The sequence below is a fragment of the Pristiophorus japonicus genome, chromosome 3 (assembly GCF_044704955.1).
Source record: "Pristiophorus japonicus isolate sPriJap1 chromosome 3, sPriJap1.hap1, whole genome shotgun sequence".
Lineage (NCBI taxonomy): Eukaryota > Metazoa > Chordata > Chondrichthyes > Pristiophoridae > Pristiophorus > Pristiophorus japonicus.
Window position 1 is genome coordinate 43,254,351 of NC_091979.1, and position 19,893 is coordinate 43,274,243.

The window sequence follows — 19,893 nt, forward strand, 5'->3', positions numbered from 1 at the left end:
CATCAACAACTCTCTGCGGCAGGGAATTCCACAGGTTAACAACTCTCTGAGTGAAGAAGTTTCTCCTCATCTCAGTCCTAAATGGCCTACCCCTTATCCTAAGACTATGTACCCTGGTTCTGGACTTCCCCAACATCGGGAACATTCTTCCTGCATCTAACCTGTCCAGTCCCGTCAGAATCTTATATGTTTCTATGAGATCCCCTCTCATCCTTCTAAACTCCAGTGAATAAAGGCCCAGTTGATCCAGTCTCTCCTCATATCACAGTCCTGCCATCCCTGGAATCAGTCTGCTGAACCTTCACTGCACTCCCTCAATAGCAAGAACGTCCTTCCTCAGATTAGGAGACCAAAACTGAACACAATATTCCAGGTGAGGCCTCACTAAGGTCCTGTACAACTGCAGTAAGACTTCCCTGCTCCTATACTCAAATCCCCTAGCTATGGAGGCCAACATACCATTTGCCTTGTTCACCGCCTGCTGTACCTGCATGCCCACTTTCAGTGACTGATGAACCATGACACCCAGGTCTCATTGCATCTCCTAATCTGCCGCCATTCAGATAATATTCTGCCTTTGTGTTTTTGCCCCCAAAATGGATAACCTCACATTTATCCACATTATACTGCATCTGCCATGCATTTGCCCACTCACCTAACCTGTCCAAGTCACCCTGCAGCCTCTTAGTGTCCTCCTCACAGCTCACATCACCACCCAGTTTAGTGTCATCCGCAAACTTGGAGATATTACACTCAATTCCTTCATCTAAATCATTAATGTATATTGTAAAGAGTTGGGGTCCCTGCACTGAGCCCTGCGGCACTCCACTAGTCACTGCCTGCCATTCTGAAAAGGACCCGTTTATTCCGACTCTCTGCTTCCTGTCTGCCAACGAGATATCTATCCACGTCAGTACATTACCCCCAATACCATGTGCTTTGATTTTGCACATCAATCTCTTGTGCGGGACCTTGTCAAAAGCCTTTTGAAATTCCAAACACACCACATCCACTGGTTCTACCTTGTCCACTCTGCTAGTTACATCCTCAAAAAATTCCAGAAGATTCGTCAAGCATGATTTCCCTTTCATAAATCCATGCTGACTTGGTCCGATCCTGTCACTGCTTTCCAAATCCTTAATGATTGATTCGAACATTTTCCTCACTACTGATGTCAGACTAACCAGTCTATAATTAACTGTTTTCCCTCCCTCCTTTTTTAAAAAGTGGTGTTACATTAGCTACCCTCTAGTCCATAGGAACTGATCCAGAGTCGATAGACTGTTGGAAAATGATCACCAATACATCCACTATTTCTAGGGCCATTTCCTTAACTACTCTGGGATGCAGACTATCAGGCCCCGGGGATTTATCGGCCTTCAATCCCATCAATTTCTCGAACACAATTTCCAGCCTAATAAGGATATCCTTCAGTTCCTCCTTCTCACTAGACCCACTGTCCCCTAATACATTCGGAAGGTTATTTGCGTCTTCATGAAGACAGAACCAAAGTATTTGTTCAATTGGTCTACCATTTCTCTGTTCCCCATTATAAATTCACCTGAATCCGACTGCAAGGGACCTACGTTTGTCTTCACTAATCTTTTTCTCTTCACATATTTATAGAAGCTTTTGCAGTCAGTTTTTACATTCCCTGCAAGCTTCCTCTCGTACTCTATTTTCCCCCTCTTAATTAAAACCTTATTCCTCCTCTGTTGAATTATAAATTTCTCCCAGTCCTCAGGTTTGTTGCTTTTTCTAGCCAATTTATATGTATCTTCCTCGTCAGCAAACTTGGATACATTACACTTCTAAGTAATTGATATGATTGTAAATAACTGAGTCTGTTTTCTGTCAATTAACCAATCCTCAATCCAAGCCAATTGCATGAGTCCTAAATTTGTGTAATAACCTCTTGTGTGGCATCTTATCGAATGCCTTTTTAAAATCCAAATACACAACATCCACTGGTACCCACTTATCTATCGTACTAGTTACAACCAATGTTCCCTATAAGGTGGGCAGCTGCGGGCTTCTCTGCCAGTCCGTCACAGCCCGGGACCGTTTTTTTCAATGTGAAGTTTCTGCACAAAACTGTGAAAGGCCCATGCAGCCCCTTGAAGGGGCCACCCCTCCAACCCCCGCCAAAAAAAATAAGAGGGAATATTGTTTACCTCAATAAAAACTCGGAACAGATTTGTTAACACACAATTTCCCTTTCATAAGTATGTGTTAACTCTGCCAAATCATATTATGATTTTCTAAGTGCCCTGTTACCACGTCGTTAATAATAGTTTCTCTCATTTTTCTAGTACTGTTGGCAGGTTAACTGGCCTATAGTTCCCTGTTTTCTTTCTCCATTTTTTCTTGGCAGCACGTTTACATTTGCTACCTTCCAATCCAAGGGGATTGTTCTCGAATCTAGGGAATTCAAAACCACTATCTCTGTAGCTACCTCTTTTTTAAACCCTTAGGTTGGAGGCCATCAAGTCCAGGGGAATTGTCAATCTTAAGTCCCATTAATTTCTCCAGTACATTTTCTTTACTAATATTAATTTGTTGCAGGTTATCCGCTGCCTGTGGAACTGTACCCCATCAAAGATGCAATACCTTAAGATGAGGAGGGGAGAAAATTGAAAATACAAATGCAATAGAAATAATTGATAGCAAAACAACAGAGTCGAGGATGTTAATAGTTTGATTAACTTACAGCCTTTGGTTTTGTTGAACTTTCTCATTGCACTGAATTTAATCGCACAAATCTGCTGCCTTTTGTTTAGGGCATGGAGAACTGAAGCCCAGTCATATTGTAAATGCACTGCTGGATGCAATAAGTGATTATGTGGTAGACTTCACTCAACCTTCACTGTCTGTGATAAGGATTATTTTGTTCGACCCACTGATGATGGATCAGTTTTGCCAGTCTTTGGTGCAGCGTTTCAACATTTCGCAGTCTGCTGGTGAGGAACTAATTGCCATAATGTTGCAAACAATTTCAGGAATTACCCCAATTTTACACTGTTAGCACCAAGCTGTCGCAAGTCAGCTTCATCCACCATTGCCCCACAATGTGCCACAATCTCAGAGGGAGCGACCCCATGGGGCCAGTATAACATTCTCATTTGCTATATTAACCAGTCTTGTCACCTCATGGTTGATTATTGTCAGTAGTGAATCTGTCTACAGGTATTTTAACAATTCTGCATTTGCTGCAATTTCACCTGAGTTGGAGGGAGGTTGGGATAATTCTTTGGGGGTGTACTTGATTAACCTTTATAGAACCACACTCACTGATGTCACAATCCACCTGGCATTGACATAATTTCCCCCCCAAACATAGAAAATAAGTGCAGAAGTAGGCCATTCGGCCCTTCGAGTCATCACCACCATTCAATAAGATCATGGCTGATCATTCACCACAGTACCCCTTTCCTGCTTTCTCTCCATATCCCTTGATCCCTTTAGCCGTAAGGGCCATATCCAACTCCCTCTTGAATATATCCAACGAACTGGCATCAACAACTCTCTGCGGTAGAGAATTCCACAGGTTAACAACTCTCTGAGTGAAGAAGTTTCTCCTCATCTCAGTCCTAAATGGCTTATCCCTTATTCTTAGACTGTGACCCCTGGTTCTAGACTTCCCCAACATTGGGAACGTACTTCCTGCATCTAACCTGTCCAGTCCCATCAGAATTTTATATCTTTCTATGAGATCCCCTCTTGTTCTTCGAAACTCCAGTGAATACAGGCCCAGTCGATGTCAGTCCAGCCATCCCGGGAATCAGTCTGGTGAACCTTCGCTGCACTCCCTCAATAGCAAGAATGTCCTTCCTCAGATTAGGAGACCAAAACTGAACACAATATTCCAGGTGAGGCCTCACCAAGGCCCTGTACAACTGCAGTAAGACCTCCCTGCTCCTATACTCAAATCCCCAAACTATGAAAGCCAACATGCCATTTGCCTTCTTCACCGCCTGCTGCATCCTCCTCACTGCTCACACCACCACCCAGCTTAGTGTCATCTGCAAACTTGGAGATATTACACTCAATTCCTTCATCTAAATCATTGATGTATATTGTAAATAGCTGGGGACCCAGCACTGAGCCCTGCGGCACCCCACTCGTCACTGACTGTCTTTCTGAAAAGGACCCATTTATCCCGACTCTCTGTTTCCTGTCTGCCAACCAGTTCTCTATCCACGTCAGTACATTACCCGCAATACCATGTGCTTTGATTTTGCACACCAATCTCTTGTGTGGGACCTTGTCAAAAGCCTTTTGAAAGTCCAAATACACCACATCCACTGGTTCTCCCTTGTCCACTCTACTGGTTACATCCTCAAAAAATTCTAGATCTCTTTATTTTCAACCAAGGTTGATTTGAATATATTTATTTTTATGATTAACATTAATATTACAATAATAGAGACTCCTGATATTTAAGTAATTGAGGTAGCAAGGCACAGAAAAGTCTTAAGCAGTTTCTATTTAATAAAAACTAATCTCTCCTACATGCAGGGGATGAATTTCCATGGCAATTCTCCAGCTCATAACTTGGACAGAAGTGCCGCAGAAATCCCAGATGGTGTAAAAGGCATGTGCGTCTTTTTCCGAGGGTTTCTGCAGGTGCCAAGATTATGGTCGACGAGCAGGAGAACCACCAGGGAAATTCACCCTCCTCAGGAGGCGAGATCAAGTGTAATGTTCAGGAGAAGCGGTGTTAGTGGGCAGGGGATCATTGGACCAGGGCGTCCTCATTTTAAAGTCATATATTCTGACCTTATTGTTATATTTCCATTATAAATTCCTTTCTCCACAATGGAAAAAGTTGCCGGGAAGTGTGCACAGACATAAGGGCTGGAATTTTCACAGGTAAGAACGGGTGTGTTGGAGGCATGGTGAAGTTAAAGTTGTAAAAATGTAAAACCCAACCCCAACCCACTTTCACCTTTCACTCGGGTGGGATGGGGGGTGGGGGCGAAGTGGTGGTGGGCTGAAAACCCGCTGCCAGGAGGCGGGTTGACAATTTACATATGATAATGAGGTCTGACGCCTCTACGTTAACCTGCTTTGCAGGTTTTATTGCAGGCGGCCGGGGATCCCGAGGCTGGGGATTCCTGGTGGCAGCAACGAGACAGCCTTAGCCTCGGCGAGCTACCTGAACTTCCGGGTTTCCCGCTGTCTCCCGGGTCCCCCGTACTGTGTGGGTGGGAAACAGGAAAATTCAACAAAAGATTATTTATATATTATATAGGTACATGTGATATAAATGTAATTTCTTTTTCAGCACGACCAACAGTCCCAGTGAAACCTGTTTGTCCAATCACTCTGAAGGCAGCAAAGTGTTTGATTGGCATAGTTGAGGTATATGGCATGACAAAGAGTACCATTGCTCAGACTCAGAAGGATGTTGAAGATCTAATTAAAGAAAACTGTAAAAGAAAAGTAATCGACGATAAATATGCAGCTTGTTTGTCAAACGACCAAAGGCAACAAATCGCAGATCTCTGTGAAAAACAGCAACTGAAAGTTGAAATCCATCAGAAGAAAATAATAATAGATGGAAATACTGACGATGTTCTGGAATCAATTTTAAAACTGACTCCTATGCTTCAGATTGCGAAAGAGAGAGAGGATAGAAAGCAGGAAGAGGCTCGGATGAAGACATTTGTCCAGTGGGAGTTTGTGAATAATGAAATATTTCAGTCTTATGATCAGTCTGTAAACTGCGACCTTGAGAAAGCTTACCAAGATAAAAAGAAAACCTTAGTTTGTGTGAAAAATGGGAAAACCCACACGATTATATTTGAGAAAATGCAAGAAAAAGATTCACAAGGAAATGTAGTGAATATTAACAGAAGGCTTCTTGACGGAGGTATGTCAAAACAAAAGTTAATCTTGCTGAAAGAATTACACAGAGAACCTAAGTTGCACATCATACTGAAGGTCCTTAAATAACTTTTAGATTCTTAGTTAATTTTTACTTAGATTGTACATTGAATAATCTCATGTTCCCCTTTTTGAGCATCAGATAGAATTTTTTAGAAATTTACAGCAAGAAAGGAGGCCATTTTGGCCCATCATGTCCATGCCGGCCAACAAAGAGCTATCCAGCCTAATCCCACTTTCCAGCTCTTGGTCCATCGCCTTGTAGGTTACGACACTTCAAGTGCACATCCATTTTAAATGTGGTGAGGTTTTCTGCCTCTACCACCCTTTCAGGCAGTGAGTTCCAGACCACCACCACCCTCTGGGTGAAAATGACTCCCCTCAAATCCCCTCCAAAAGTCCTACCAATTACTTTAAATGTATGCCCCCAGTTGTTGACCTCTCTGCTAAGGGAGATAGGTCCTTCCTATCCACTCTATCTATGCCCCTCATAATTTTATACACGTCAATAAGGTCTCTGCTCAGCCTACTCTGTTCCAAAGTAAACTACCCCAGCCTATCCCATTTTTTCTCGTAGTTAAAATGTTCCAGTCCTCGTAAATCTCCTCTATAACCTCTCTAGTGCAATCACATCTTTCTTGTAATGTGCTGACCAGAACTGCACAGTACTCTAGCTGTGGACTAACTAGTGTTTTATACAGTTCAAGCATAACCTTCCTGCTCTTGTATTCTATGCCTTGGCAAACAAAGGCAAGTATTCCATATGCCTTCTTAACCATGGGAAGGGGTTAAACTAATATGGTAGAGGGACGGGAACCTGTGCAGGGAGACAGAGGGAAGTAAAATGGGGGCAGAAGCAAAAGATAGAAAGAAGAAAAGTAAAAGTGGAGGGCAGAGAAACCCAAGGCAAAAATCAAAAAGGGCCACATTGCAGCAAAATTCTAAAAGGGCAAAGTGTGTTAAAAAGACAAGCCTGAAGGCTCTGTGCCTCAATGCAAGGAGTATCCGTAATAAGGTGGACGAATTAACTGCAGATAGCTGTTAACGGATATGATGTAATTGGCATCACAGAGACATGGCTCCAGGGTGACCAAGGCTGGGAACTCAACATCCAGGGGTATTCAACAGTCAGGAAGGATAGACAGAAAGGAAAAGCAGGTGGGGTGGCGTTGCTAGTTAAAGAGAAAATTAACGCAATAGTAAGGAAGGACATTAGCTTGGATGATGTGGAATCGGTATGGGTGGAGCTACGGAATACCAAAGGGCAGAAAGCGCTAGTGGAAGTTGTGTACAGACCACCAAACAGTAGCAGTGAGGTTGGGGACAGCATCAAACAATAAATTAGGGATGCGTGCAATAGAGGTACAGCAGTTATCATGGGCGACTTTAATCTACATATAGATTGGGCTAACCAAACTGGTAGCAATACGGTGGAGGAGGATTTCCTGGAGTGTATTAGGGATGGTTTGCTGGACCAATATGTCGAGGAACCAATTAGAGGGCTGGCCATTCTAGACTGGGTGATGTGTAATGAGAAAGGACTAATTAGCAATCTTGTTGTGCGAGGCCCCTTGGGGAAGAGTGACCATAATATGATAGAATTCTTTATTAAGATGGAGAGTGACACAGTTAATTCAGAGACTAGGGTCCTGAACTTAAGGAAAGGTAACTTCGATGGTATGAGATGTGAATTGGCTAGAATAGACTGGCAAATAATACTTAAAGGGTTGACGATGGATAGGCAATGGCAAACATTTAAAGATCACATAGATGAACTTCAACAATTGTACATCCCTGTCTGGAGTAAAAATAAAACGGGGAAGGTGGCTCAACCGTGGCTAACAAGGGAAATTAAGGATCGTGTTAAATACAAGGAAGAGGCATATAAATTGGCCAGAAAAAGCAGCAAACCTGAGGACTGGGAGAAATTTAGAATTCAGCAGAGGAGGACAAAGGGTTTAATTAGGAGGGGGGAAATAGAGCAGGAGAGGAAGCTTGCCGGGAACATAAAAACTGATTGCAAAAGCTTTTATAGATATGTGAAGAGAAAAAGATTAATGAAGACAAATGTAGGTCCATTGCAGTCAGATTCAGGTTAATTTATAATGGGGAACAAAGAAATGGCAGACCAGTTGAACAAATACTTTGGTTCTGTCTTCACGAAGGAAGATACAAATAACCTTCCGGAAGTACTCGGGGACCGAGAGTCAAGTGAGAAGGAGGAACTGAAGGATATCCTTATTAGGCGGGAAATTGTGTTAGAGAAATTGATGGGATTGAAGGCCAATAAATCCCCGGGGCCTGATAGTCTGCATCCCAGAGTACTTAAGGAAGTGGCCTTAGAAATAGTGGATGCATTGGTGATAATTTTCCAACAGTCTATCGATTCTGGATCAGTTCCTATGGACTGGAAGGTAGCTAATGTAACACCACTTTTTAAGAAAGGAGGGAGAGAGAAAACGGGTAATTACAGACTGATTAGCCTGACATCAGTAGTGTGAAAAATGTTGGAATCAATTATTAACGATGAAATAACAGCGCATTTGGAAAGCAGTGATAGGATTGGTCCAAGTCAGCATGGATTTATGAAAGGGAAATCATGCTTGACAAATCTTCTGGAATTTATTGAGGATGTAACTAGTAGAGTGGACAAGGGAGAACCAGTGGATATGGTGTATTTGGACTTTCAAAAGGCTTTTGACAAGGTCCTACACAAGGGATTGGTGTGCAAAATCAAAGCACATGGTATTGCGGGTAATATACTGACGTGGATAGAGAACTGGTTGGCAGACAGGAAGCAGAGAGTCGGGATAAACGGGTCCTTTTCAGAATGGCAGGCAGTGACTAGTGGAGTGCCCTAGGGCTCAGTGCTAGGACCCCAGCTCTTTACAATATACATCAATGATTTGGATGAAGGAATTGAGTGTAATATCTCCAAGTTTGCAGATGACACTAAACTGGGTGGCGGTGTGAGCTGTGAGGAGGATGCTAAGAGGCTGCAGGGGGACTTGGACAGGTTAGGTGAGTGGGCAATGCATGGCAGTATAATGTGGATAAATGTGAGGTTATCCACTTTGGGGGCAAAAATACAAAGGCAGAATATTATCTGAATGGCAACAGATTAGGAAAAGGGGAAGTGCAACGAGACCTGGGTGTCATGGTACATCAGTCATTGAAAGTTGGCATGCAGGTACAGCAGGCGATGAAGAAGGCAAATGGTATGTTGGCCTTCATAGCTAGGGGTATTGAGTATAGGAGCAGGGAGGTCTTACTGCAGTTGTACAGGGCCTTGGTGAGGTCTCACCTGGAATATTGTGTTCAGTTTTGGTCTCCTAATCTGAGGAAGGACATTCTTGCTCTTGAGGGAGTGCAGCGAAGGTTCACCAGACTGATTCCTGGGATGGCAGGACTGACAATGAGGAGAGACTAGATTGACTGGGCCTTTATTCACTGGAGTTTAGAAGGATGACAGGGGATCTCACAGAAACATAGGGACTAGACAGATTAGATGCAGGACGAATGTTCCCGATGTTGGGGAAGTCCAGAACCAGGGGACACAGTCTAAGGATAAGGGGTAAGCCATTTAGGACTGAGATGAGGAGAAACTTCTTCACTCAGGGAGTTGTTAACCTGTGGAATTCCCTACCGCAGAGAGTTGTTGATGCCAGTTCATTGGATATATTCAAGAGGGAGTTAGATGTGGCCCTTATGGCTAAAGGGATCAAGGGGTATGGAGAGAAAGCAGGAAAGGGGTACTGAGGTGAATGATCAGCCATGATCTTATTGAATGGTGGTGCTGGCTCGAAGGGCCGAATGGCATACTCCTGCATCTATTTTCTATGTTTCTATGTCTGAATATAGAACCTAGAAAACCTGGTTTGGCTGCTGTACTGCTGGAAGTGTGGTGCGAACAACAGTCTGCCCCAGCAAAGACCCATCCAAATTCTGGGTTCATGGTCAGTTTGGTTAAAGAGCAGGGGGGTCCCTGTATGCCTACCCTGATCGCTATCAAGTGATCCTGGATAGAAAATAATGGCATGTGAACTTTGGATGAGGATTAGATCAGGTATTGCTATAATGCTTGTTTATGAATGCAATAACGGTTCAAACTGAGTATTGTTTAACTAAGCAAGGTACAACCTTGCCTCTGCTTTATTTAGGCCCAAAAGGCCTGATTCACAAAATGACTGGCCTTTTATACCAGAGCAGCACCATGTGTGTGCTGCTCAGTGGTCTCCAACAGTGACACCATCTGGTGGCTACAAATAGCATGTAAATACATGACAATACCCTCCTCTGAGATCTCATCATAGTCTTTCACAGGTTGAGATGGTCCGGTGCTTTACGCTCCCAGGTTGACCGTCCCAGTTCGATTCTGGCCTTGTGTGAATGTGCGGAGTCTGTTTGGCTGGTGGCTGGATGGCTGACTAGTTGGGGGTGGCAGTGGCCATGTCAGGAATTGCATTGAACAAGTCCGTGATGGAAATTCCGGTTTCACTGATGACCCTTGAGTCCACTGAAGGCTGCTGGTAGGTTGGTTGGTCGTTGACGGTTTTTCCAACTGCTCTGGCTCGTCTGTGTGCCTCAGCTTTGTTTGATCCATGTGTTTCCTGCACGTTTGCCCATTCTTGAGCTTAATAACAAATACTTTGTTGCCCTCCTTGGCCATGACTGTACCAGCGATCTATTTGGGACCCTGACCATAATTCAACACATATACAGGATCATTAACAGAAATCTCACGTGACACAACTGCGCGAGCGTGCTACCCTTGTTGATTCTGTCTTCTGTATTCAACATGATTACTTAAATCTGGGTGTACAAGAGATAACTTGGTCTGAAGACCTCTTTTCATCATGAGTTCAGCAGGCGAGACCCCTGTCAGTGTGTGGGGTCTTGTCCTGTAACTCAGCAGTATGCAAGACAAGCGAGTCTGCAGTGACCCTTGGGTTACTCTCCTCATGCTTTGCTTGATAATTTGTACTGCACGTTCTGCTTGCCCGTTGGATGCAGGCTTGAACAGTGCTGACCTTACATGTTTTATGCCGTTAAGTTTTACGAACTCCTGAAACTCCTGACTGGTGAAGCGCGACCCATTGTCACTCATCACTATGTCAGGCAGACCATGTATTGCGAACATGACATTGAGAGTCTCTGTGGTTGCCGTGGACATACTGGATGACATGATTATGCATTCTATCCACTTCGAATAAGCATCCACCACCACTAAAAACATCTTGCCCGGGAAGGGACCTTCAAAATCTATATGGATCCTGGACCAAGGTTTGGATGGCCATGAACACAGACTCAACCGCGATTCCGCTGGTGCTTTGCTGAGCTGCATGCAGGTGTTGCACTGATGCACGCATGCTTCCAGCTCAGAATCAATTCCTGGCCACCATGCATGGGACCTGGCCATGACCTTCATCATCACTAAACTAGGATGTGTGCTGTGTAACTCACGCACAAACTTCTCTCTCCCTTTCTTAGGCATTACAACTTGATTGCCCCACAATATGCAATCTGCTTGAATAGACAGTTCGTCCTTGCGACGAATGTACGGGTTTGCCTCCTCACACATTTGCTTAGGTATGGCAAACCAATCCCTTTTGAAGATGCAACCCTTTACCACCGATAATATCGGGTCCTGGCTGGTCCAGATCTTAACTTGTTGAGCCGTGACAGGGGTACCTTCACTCTCAAACGCATCCATGATTAACATTAAATCTGCCGGTTGTGGTGTTTCTACCTCCGGTGTGGGCAACAGCAACCGGCTCAAAGCACCGGCACAATTCTCTGTGCCAGATCTGTGGCGAATGACATAATCATAGGCAGATAATGTCAGCGCCCACCTTTGGATGTGGGATGAAGCGTTGGTATTGATACCTTTGCTCTCGGAAAACAACGAAATAAACGGCTTGTGATCGGTCTCCAATTCAAACCTCAGACCGAACAGGTATTGATGCATCTTTTTAACACCGTCATCATCATCATCATCATAGGCAGTCCCTCGAAACGAGGATGACTTGCTTCCACGCCAAAAAGGGATGAGTTCAAAGATGTTTCAATGAAGGACCTCATATTCCTGATCCAGAACTACATCTTGAAGGGTGGAAGATGCCTGTGTGTGGATTTTTTTATCGTGTGATGGCCGTTGCACACCAGCCACCACACGGGCTTGACAGAGCTAGGTCTTGGTACAGTGGCAAGGATTACCCAAGACGATTGGAGACCAGCTCTGCCGCATGGACCTAGTGCGCACACATATCGCAGTGTGGGTTAGCCCATGCTGCCCCTGGGCCCTCGCCTCTTCTGAGCCCCAAACTCACACCTCTCCTGGGCCCCGGTCACTTCCCTCTACGAACTTCCCTCTACGATTTTAATCACACCACCATTGGCAGCCATGCCTTCAGCTGCCTCGGCCCTAAGCTCCAGAATTCTCTCCCTAAACCTCTCCCTCCTCCTTTAAGGTCCTCTTTAAAATGTACATTTTGACAGTTTTTGGTCACCTTTCTTAATACCTCCTTATGTAGCTCGGTGTCAAATTCTATGTGATAATTCTCCTGTGAAGCACCAGGGGCCATTTTACACTGTTATTTCAAGGACCATACACACACACTAAAGCTTTTTCTACCATACTGTAGGCTTTTTCTGCTTTAGACAAACTTTTGGGTGCATGCGCGATAGGTTGAAGTTTCCCCAACTCATTGGCTTGTTCTAACACGCAACCAATTCCATATGACGATGCGTCACAGGCCAAAACTAAACGGTTACGTGGGTCATAATGTAGCAGCAGCTTGTTTGAGCAAAACAGATTGGTGACTTTCTCGAAAGCTCTGTCTTGCAATGCGGCCCACACCCACTTGTTGCCTTTTCTCAATAGCATGTGCAGTGGTTCAAATAAGGTGCTCAATTTAGGTAGGAAGCTACCAAAGTAGTTGAGTTGACCCAGGAATGAACGCAGCTCCGTCACGTTCTGCGGCTTGGGTGCATTCTTGATGGCTTTGGTTTTCACGTCAGAAGGTCTGATGCCATCAGTGGCGATTTTCCTCCCGAGGAATTCGAGCTCAGGTGCCATGAAGACGCACTTCGAGCATTTAAGTCTGAGTCCCACTCTGTCCAAACGCAGTAGAACCTCTTCCAGGTTGTTCAGATGTTCCTTGGAGTCACGACCGGTGATCAGGATGTCATCTTCGAACACGACGGTTCTGGGAACGGACTTCGGTAGTCTTTCCATATTCCTCTGGATTATTGCTGCAGCCGAGCGAATTCCAAACAGGCACCTGTGGTAAATAAACAGTCCTTTGTGCGTGCTAATGCACGTAAGTCTCTTCAATGTCTCGACCAACTCCTGCGTCATATAGGCCGACATCAAGTCCAGTTTTGTGAACGACTTCCCTCTGGCTAGCGTCGTAAACAAGTCATCAACTTTCGGTAACGGGTACTGATCTTGTTTTGAAATCCTGTTGATCGTGGCCTTGTAGGCTCCAAAGATTCTGACTGTGCCATCACATTTCAGCACAGGAACAATGGGGCTGGCCCATTCATTAAATTCGACTGGTGATATGATCCCTTCACGCTGGAGTCTGTCCAGTTCAATTTCAACCTTCTCCCTCATCATATACGGCACTGCCGGAGCTTTAAATGGACGGTTCTTGCATCTGAGTCCACGTGGATTTGCACCTTGACTCCCGGGAAGTTGCCGATACCTGGTTCGAACAGCAAGGGGAACTTGCTCAATACTTGGGCACATGCATTTTCCTCCGATGACAAGATCTTTATGTCGTTCCAGTTGCATCCGATTTTCTCCAAACAGCACCTGCCGAGCAGCATTGGGCCATTGCCTGGAACAATCCACAGCGGTAACTCGCGAACCGCACCGTTATACGACACATTAGTTTGTGCACTGCCAATCACCTTTATCAGTTCTTTGGTGTATGTGCGCAGCTTGGCATTAACAGGGCTCAGCCTGGGCCTCACAGTCTTAGTATCCCACAGCTTATTAAATGCCCTCTCGTTCATGATCAATTGATTTGCCCCTGTGTCCAGTTTCATCGATACCAGTATCCCGTTAAACTTCACATTAATCAAAATTGGTTGACTCTTGGTTATAAAAGAGTACAGTCCATACACTTCCTCCTATGGCATCTTGGATTGCATATCCGGATCCACGCTAGTCTGACTCTCATCCTCCACGTGGTGTGTCGCAACTCGCTTGTTCATCTGCGGACACTTGCGCTGGAGATGCCCCAATCTCAGACAGCCTTTGCAACTATATTGCTTAAATCGGCTCTGCTGGTGCCAATGATTTCCCCCACAACGCCAACATGGAGAAGTCGGATACATTCCCACTAACGGACTTTGGGCTGCCACAGGTTTCGCGAACGCAGCCGGATAGGCCCTGCCACGTGCAGCTCTGCCGAATGGCAAATCATTCACAAACGCAGCTGGATAGGCCCTGGCATGTGCTACTCTGCCGAACACTGAATCAATCGCATTTACAGTACTTGCCGAGGTTCGGTTCTTCACCGATATTTGCTTTAAACTCCTGTCCGTCGTCATACATGAATGAGCGAGGTGGATGACCCTTTTTAAATCCAATTCCTCCACCGCCAGAAGTTTGCACAGGATCACCTCGTGGTTGATACCGATAACAAAGAAGTCCCGCCAACACCGTCCTGAACTTGCATGGTGCCGCTAGACGTCTCAGGTTGGCAACGAATTCCGCCATGCTCTGGCCCTCCGATCGAACGTGTCTATAAAACTTGTATCTCGAGACGATGATGCCGTCGTCTGGCTCGAGGTGCTCCTGTACCAATGTGCACAACTCCTCGTACGTTTTCTCTGTTGGATCACTAGGCATGTGTAGGTTCTTTATCAGACCGTAGATCTTTGAACCACACACAGTGAGGAACACGGTCCGGTGCCGATCTGCATTGTCAACTCCCTTCACTTTGTTGGCCACAAAGTACTGGTTCAAATGGCTCACAAAGTCTGCCCAATCTTCTCCCTCCACAAATCGCTCTAAAAATCCAATCGTGCTCATTTTGCAAACAAATGTTCTTGTATTCTCGTCGTCAAAATGGTGATGAGAATACAAGAACTTTTGTTTGCTTAGTCAAAATGGCTGGCCTTTTCTACCAGAGCATGCGTGCTGCTCAGTGACACCATTTGGTGACTACAAGCAGCATGTACATACATGACAATGCTGTTCATCGTTGAACAACCTACTGACACATAAAGAATAATCACTGGAGAAGGTGGAGAGCTGCCTGACCCTGTGGAATTGTACTCTGGCATTAGTCAACGCTTTAGGGAGAGAAGGAACTAAATGAGAGAATAATGGTGGGGGATTTGAAGCACGGTAGCAAGAAGGGAGAGAGGGATAAATCGCGGGGAGTCTGAAGATTGCAGGAAGGGAGGCTGATCACGGAGGGGAGGGACGGTGGCTGGGTAGATCATGGCAGAAGATTTCCTTGAGGGGCCGGGGGAACCCTGCTTCTCCTGGCCCACAAGAGATGCTCTAAAAAGTACTTAGAGTCATAGGGTTAAAGATTCATTACGTTAGCGCAACCTGTTAGTGCCCAGGCATGGCGCTAACGGTGCGCTAATGACTTATCACCCGGGTGCGGCAATTTTAGCGCCGCCCGGGAATTTCATTAGGATTTTGGCGGTTGTGCTAGGAAGCAATGCCGGACCATGCAGCGCCACATCAATGAGTGTGCAACACCCCTTTAGCGCCCCGGACGCAAACTTCGTTCAGTTCCTCTCATTTATCACTTGGTGTTAATAATGCCAGAAAAAATTGGCATTCGAGCTGGGATTGATGCTCTCATGGTGATATTTAAAGAGATCAACAATCGGATCACTGGGAGGTCAGATTCACTGCTAGCTCGTCGGCTATCAAAATTTCTAGCTCTTGCTTTGTTGCAGCTGTTATAGTATCTTCAGTTGCTTTTCAGTGAAGATTTACAGCTGGTCTGTTCTATCATTTATGGAGCTGTGCTGGCACTCTACCTTGCCTTGTGGCAGGTACTTCAGAGTTAGCAGCTGCAGAGACAGATAATGCCAGATCTGGACAGAGGCATGAGGAGAACCCATAGACATCGCAACAGGAAGCCTTACCTTCCCGGGTTTTCCGGGAGCACTTCTACATTAATCTCTCAGAGGAACAGTGCGTGAGAAGGCTTCGCTTCAGGAAGGAGGTGGTCACAGAACTCTGCCACCTCCTGCAACCAGACCTCTAGCCTCAGATCCGGACCAGGGGTTCTCTCTCAGTGGCAGTTAAGGTCACAGTAGCTCTTAATGTCTACACTAGTGGCTCCTTCCAGGCTATAGCAGGGGATATTGCAAAAATTGCACATTTGCCATCCATTGCTGCATCCAGGAGATAACAAATGCTCTGTACTGTAGGAGAAGGGAGTACATCTCATTCAACATAACCAGGGAGAAACAAGTGGAGCGCTCATGTGGCTTTGCAAGGATAGCGGGCTTCTCCATGGTTCAGGGCACCACTCACTGCACCCACGTGGCATTGCGGGCACCTCATCAGAATGCAGAGGTGTTCTGTAACTGCAAAGTCTACCACCCTCTGAACGTTCAGTTGGTGTGCGACCACAGGCAGCTCATCCTCACCATCAATGCCCGCTATCCTGACAGCAGCCATGATGCATTCACCTGTGACAGACCACTGTTGCAGCACTATTTGAACCACCACATGAAGCTTGCGGCTGGCTGCTTGGGGACAAGGGTTATCCACTCGCCACCTGGCTGATGACACCCCTCCGCAACCCCGACACCCCTCATCAGCACGCAAATAATGAGAGCCATGCCGCCACCAGGAACGTGATCAAGCAGACTATCAGGGTGCTAAAACAATGGTTCCACTGCCTTGACCACTCTGGAGGAACTCTGCAGTACTTCCCTGATCGAGTCTCCCTTTTCATCATTGTGTGGTGCATGCTGCACCACCTGGCCATTCAGAGGGCCCAGCCATTGCCACCAAAGATTGCAGGTCCACTTCAGGAGGAGGAAGAGAGAGAGGAGGAGCAGTTGGCAGTGGATGATGATGAAGAGGAGGAGGAGGAACAGCAGCAACAGAGGAGGGAGCTTGCCAATCTTGCTTCTGCAAGGGCCGGGCGTGAGCGCCTCATAAGACATTGGTTCCAATAAATAATCACTCACATGGTGATTGCAAATCACTAACACCTCACTATTTGCAGATTGTAGCCCCTATCACCATCCAAAGATTCAATGAGAAACATGATCAAAATGGAAAATTCAAATCAACAATTTCAGTTCAACCGCAACTATCTCCCGTCATCCACAGCTACCCACTAACAGCAGCAGCAATATATTTACAATCATCCCTCCCCTTTGAAACATAAGACCACACAACCAGCAACAACAATATATGTACAAACTGCTCAAGTAACGATGTACAAAAAACCCTATTAACTAGGAAACTGTGTCTTATTTGCCCTTTTTTTCTTACCCTCCCCTTCGCCTTTCCCCCATCCCAACCCTACTGCTCCTCCTTAATTGGGCCCCAGTGGCTGCAACAAGACTGGTTGAAGGCTGCCCCGTCTGCAATCCGGAGACTGCAGATGGCCAAGCAGGACTCCCTCGACCAGCTCTGGGCCTGGAAGGCCCGGCTGCAGTCTGCACCACCTTAGCATGGGTGGCAGCAATCTCGGATGGCTGGGGTGCAGGCAGAGGCAGGTGCAATGGTGAAGTGGCAATGGTGGGAGCCGGAATGCTGTCATCCTGAGCGTTTAGACCATCATACTGTCACTCCCCCGGGGCAGAGCCTCAGCATCCGGAGCAATCTGCTGGAGCACAGATTGCTGGCCTGCTTCAGTACCGTGAGATCCGCGTTGGACTGATAGGAACCCAGAGATGATAGCGCTGGTGTGGCATCAATCTGAGTCTGCATGAGATTAGACTGAGCTTGCATGCCACGAAGCACTGACTCCATTACAGTACTACATTACAGCCTGTGCTGCAATAGCTGCAGCCACCTCACCCATGACATGCGGCATGAGGTCTGGGTCCCCACAGTTTGTTTGCGAGTTCACCATCCTTTGCAAACTGCCAGGGATGGGCTTGAAGGTGTGCTCTGAGATAAGTATAATGCTTGAGATGGACTCTTCCAAACTCATAGCAAGTGCATCCATGCTCTCGGGCACCCTTGCTATTGCACCCAGAAGCTTGCTGTGCATTGCCATTAACCGTCTGGCCAAGGCCTCCACATCAAGGTCCTCATCTGAGTCCTGCTGAGCAGAACTCGCACGCGAACCCAACCTCCAGGGAGATGGCCCCCGAGCTGCCCTTTCCCCCTGGTGTTGCTGCATGACACTGGGTCCCAGAGCCTCACCATCATCACTCCCCTATAACATGGCCTTCTCCAGCGACATTGTCGTCCCACTGTCCGAGCCAGCTTCTTGTGTGGCGACAGGCAGTGATGCTGTGTCGTCCCCTTCATGCTCCTCTCCGTCGTCGCTTCCAGCTGGAGGCTGAGGCACAGGTTCCTGTGCAGGTGGCTGATTTTCTGAAAGAATAAAGGCACAGGAGTGTGGTTAAGTTGAGGGGAGGGGGCAGGAAGGGAGCAAGGAATGGAGACAGAATATTTAGATGGAAAATAGGAAAGGCTTGTGGTGTGAGAGGGGAAGTGGTATGAGAGAAGAGGGAGAGCTGATGAAAATACCATTATTGTCCCTAGGGGGGTCGGCCTCTCCCACTGCCACCATGCCCACAACCTGCACCACAATTTTGGCAGCCACGGGCTCCTCCAGGTCAGAAAGGGGTCTCTCGTCCGTTGGACCTCCTCTTTTCTCCAGCTGCTGACGTCGGTTATGAGCAAGCTTGGTCTGGAAGAAAAAAGAAAGTGTTTAAGTGAGTGTGCAGCTATGTGTTTATCAGATGTGCTTACCATAACAGCTGGTAATGTATGCAAGGCATGAGATGTGGATGTGACTTTCATTAGGTGGGCACAGTTGGTGGGTGAGTGCTGGGACGTGGCGGCTCATACAATGTGTGCAAACAATGGGGTTGACATTGTGGCATGTAACGGATTTTGAAACATGTACTCACCCTGACCAACCCAGTGAGGTCGTTAAATTTCTTTTGGCATTTCGTGGCACTTCTACCCACAACGCTTCGAGCAGACACATGCTGCGCCATCCCCTTCCAAAGGCGCCTAAACACATTGGGCAGTGGCTTCCTGCCAGTGTCTGGGAGCATGGCAGTCCGTCGCCTCTCCACTGCCTCTACTAAAGCCTCCAAGGCACCCTCAGTGAACTGGTGTGCTCTCTGACGAGGCCTCTGCTCTGCCATGATGCCCCTTGTCCGACCACTGCACAGCCTGCAATGATGAGAGTCTCTGCTACTTTATTGTATTCTGTTGAGAACGAGCTGGCGCCAGTATGTCTGATATGGAGCGTCTGAACCTGATTAGCGTTCTGACGTTAGCACCCCGTTTGCCGATTGTAGCGCCCTAAGAGAAATGTGCACCGTTTGATTTAGCGCTCTGCCTCCCTCTTGGGGTGCTAAAACTGAAGTTTACAGTTGCCAGCGCTAATTATCAGCAGGCATTGAAATTATCGACCAGACGATATCAGCCCCTCAAAATGGTTGATAACTCATTTTTAGCCCATAGAATCATAGAATGGTTACAGCACAGGAGGCCATTCGGCCCATCGAGCCGGTGCCGGCTCTCTGCAAGAGCACTTCAGCTAGTCCCACTCTCCCACACTTTCCCATAGCCCGGCAATTTTTTTTTGCTTCAGGTTCTTATTCAATTCCTTTTTGAAAGCCGCGATTGACTCTGCCTCCACCACCTTTTCAGGCAGTAAATTCCAGATCCTAACCACTCACTGTGTAAAAAAGTTTTTTCTCATGTCGCCTTTGGTTCTTCTGCCAATCACCTTAAATCTGTGTCCTCTGGTTCTCGACCCTTCTGCCAATGGGAACAGTTTCTCTCTATCTACTCTCTCCAGACCCCTC

The 19,893-nt window shown here is 46.4% G+C and overlaps 1 protein-coding gene across 1 annotated transcript in view; it reads left to right on the plus strand.

Annotated features, from left to right (window-relative positions):
• The window catches only part of LOC139257083 (protein mono-ADP-ribosyltransferase PARP14-like), a 187,617-nt gene that overhangs the window by 141,317 nt on the left and 26,407 nt on the right, over positions 1 to 19,893 (plus strand). The window contains exons 22-23 of the mRNA XM_070874389.1: positions 2,781 to 2,960; positions 5,288 to 5,875. Coding sequence (XP_070730490.1) covers positions 2,781 to 2,960; positions 5,288 to 5,875 — 768 coding nt within the window. The remainder of the gene's footprint in view (positions 1 to 2,780; positions 2,961 to 5,287; positions 5,876 to 19,893) is intronic.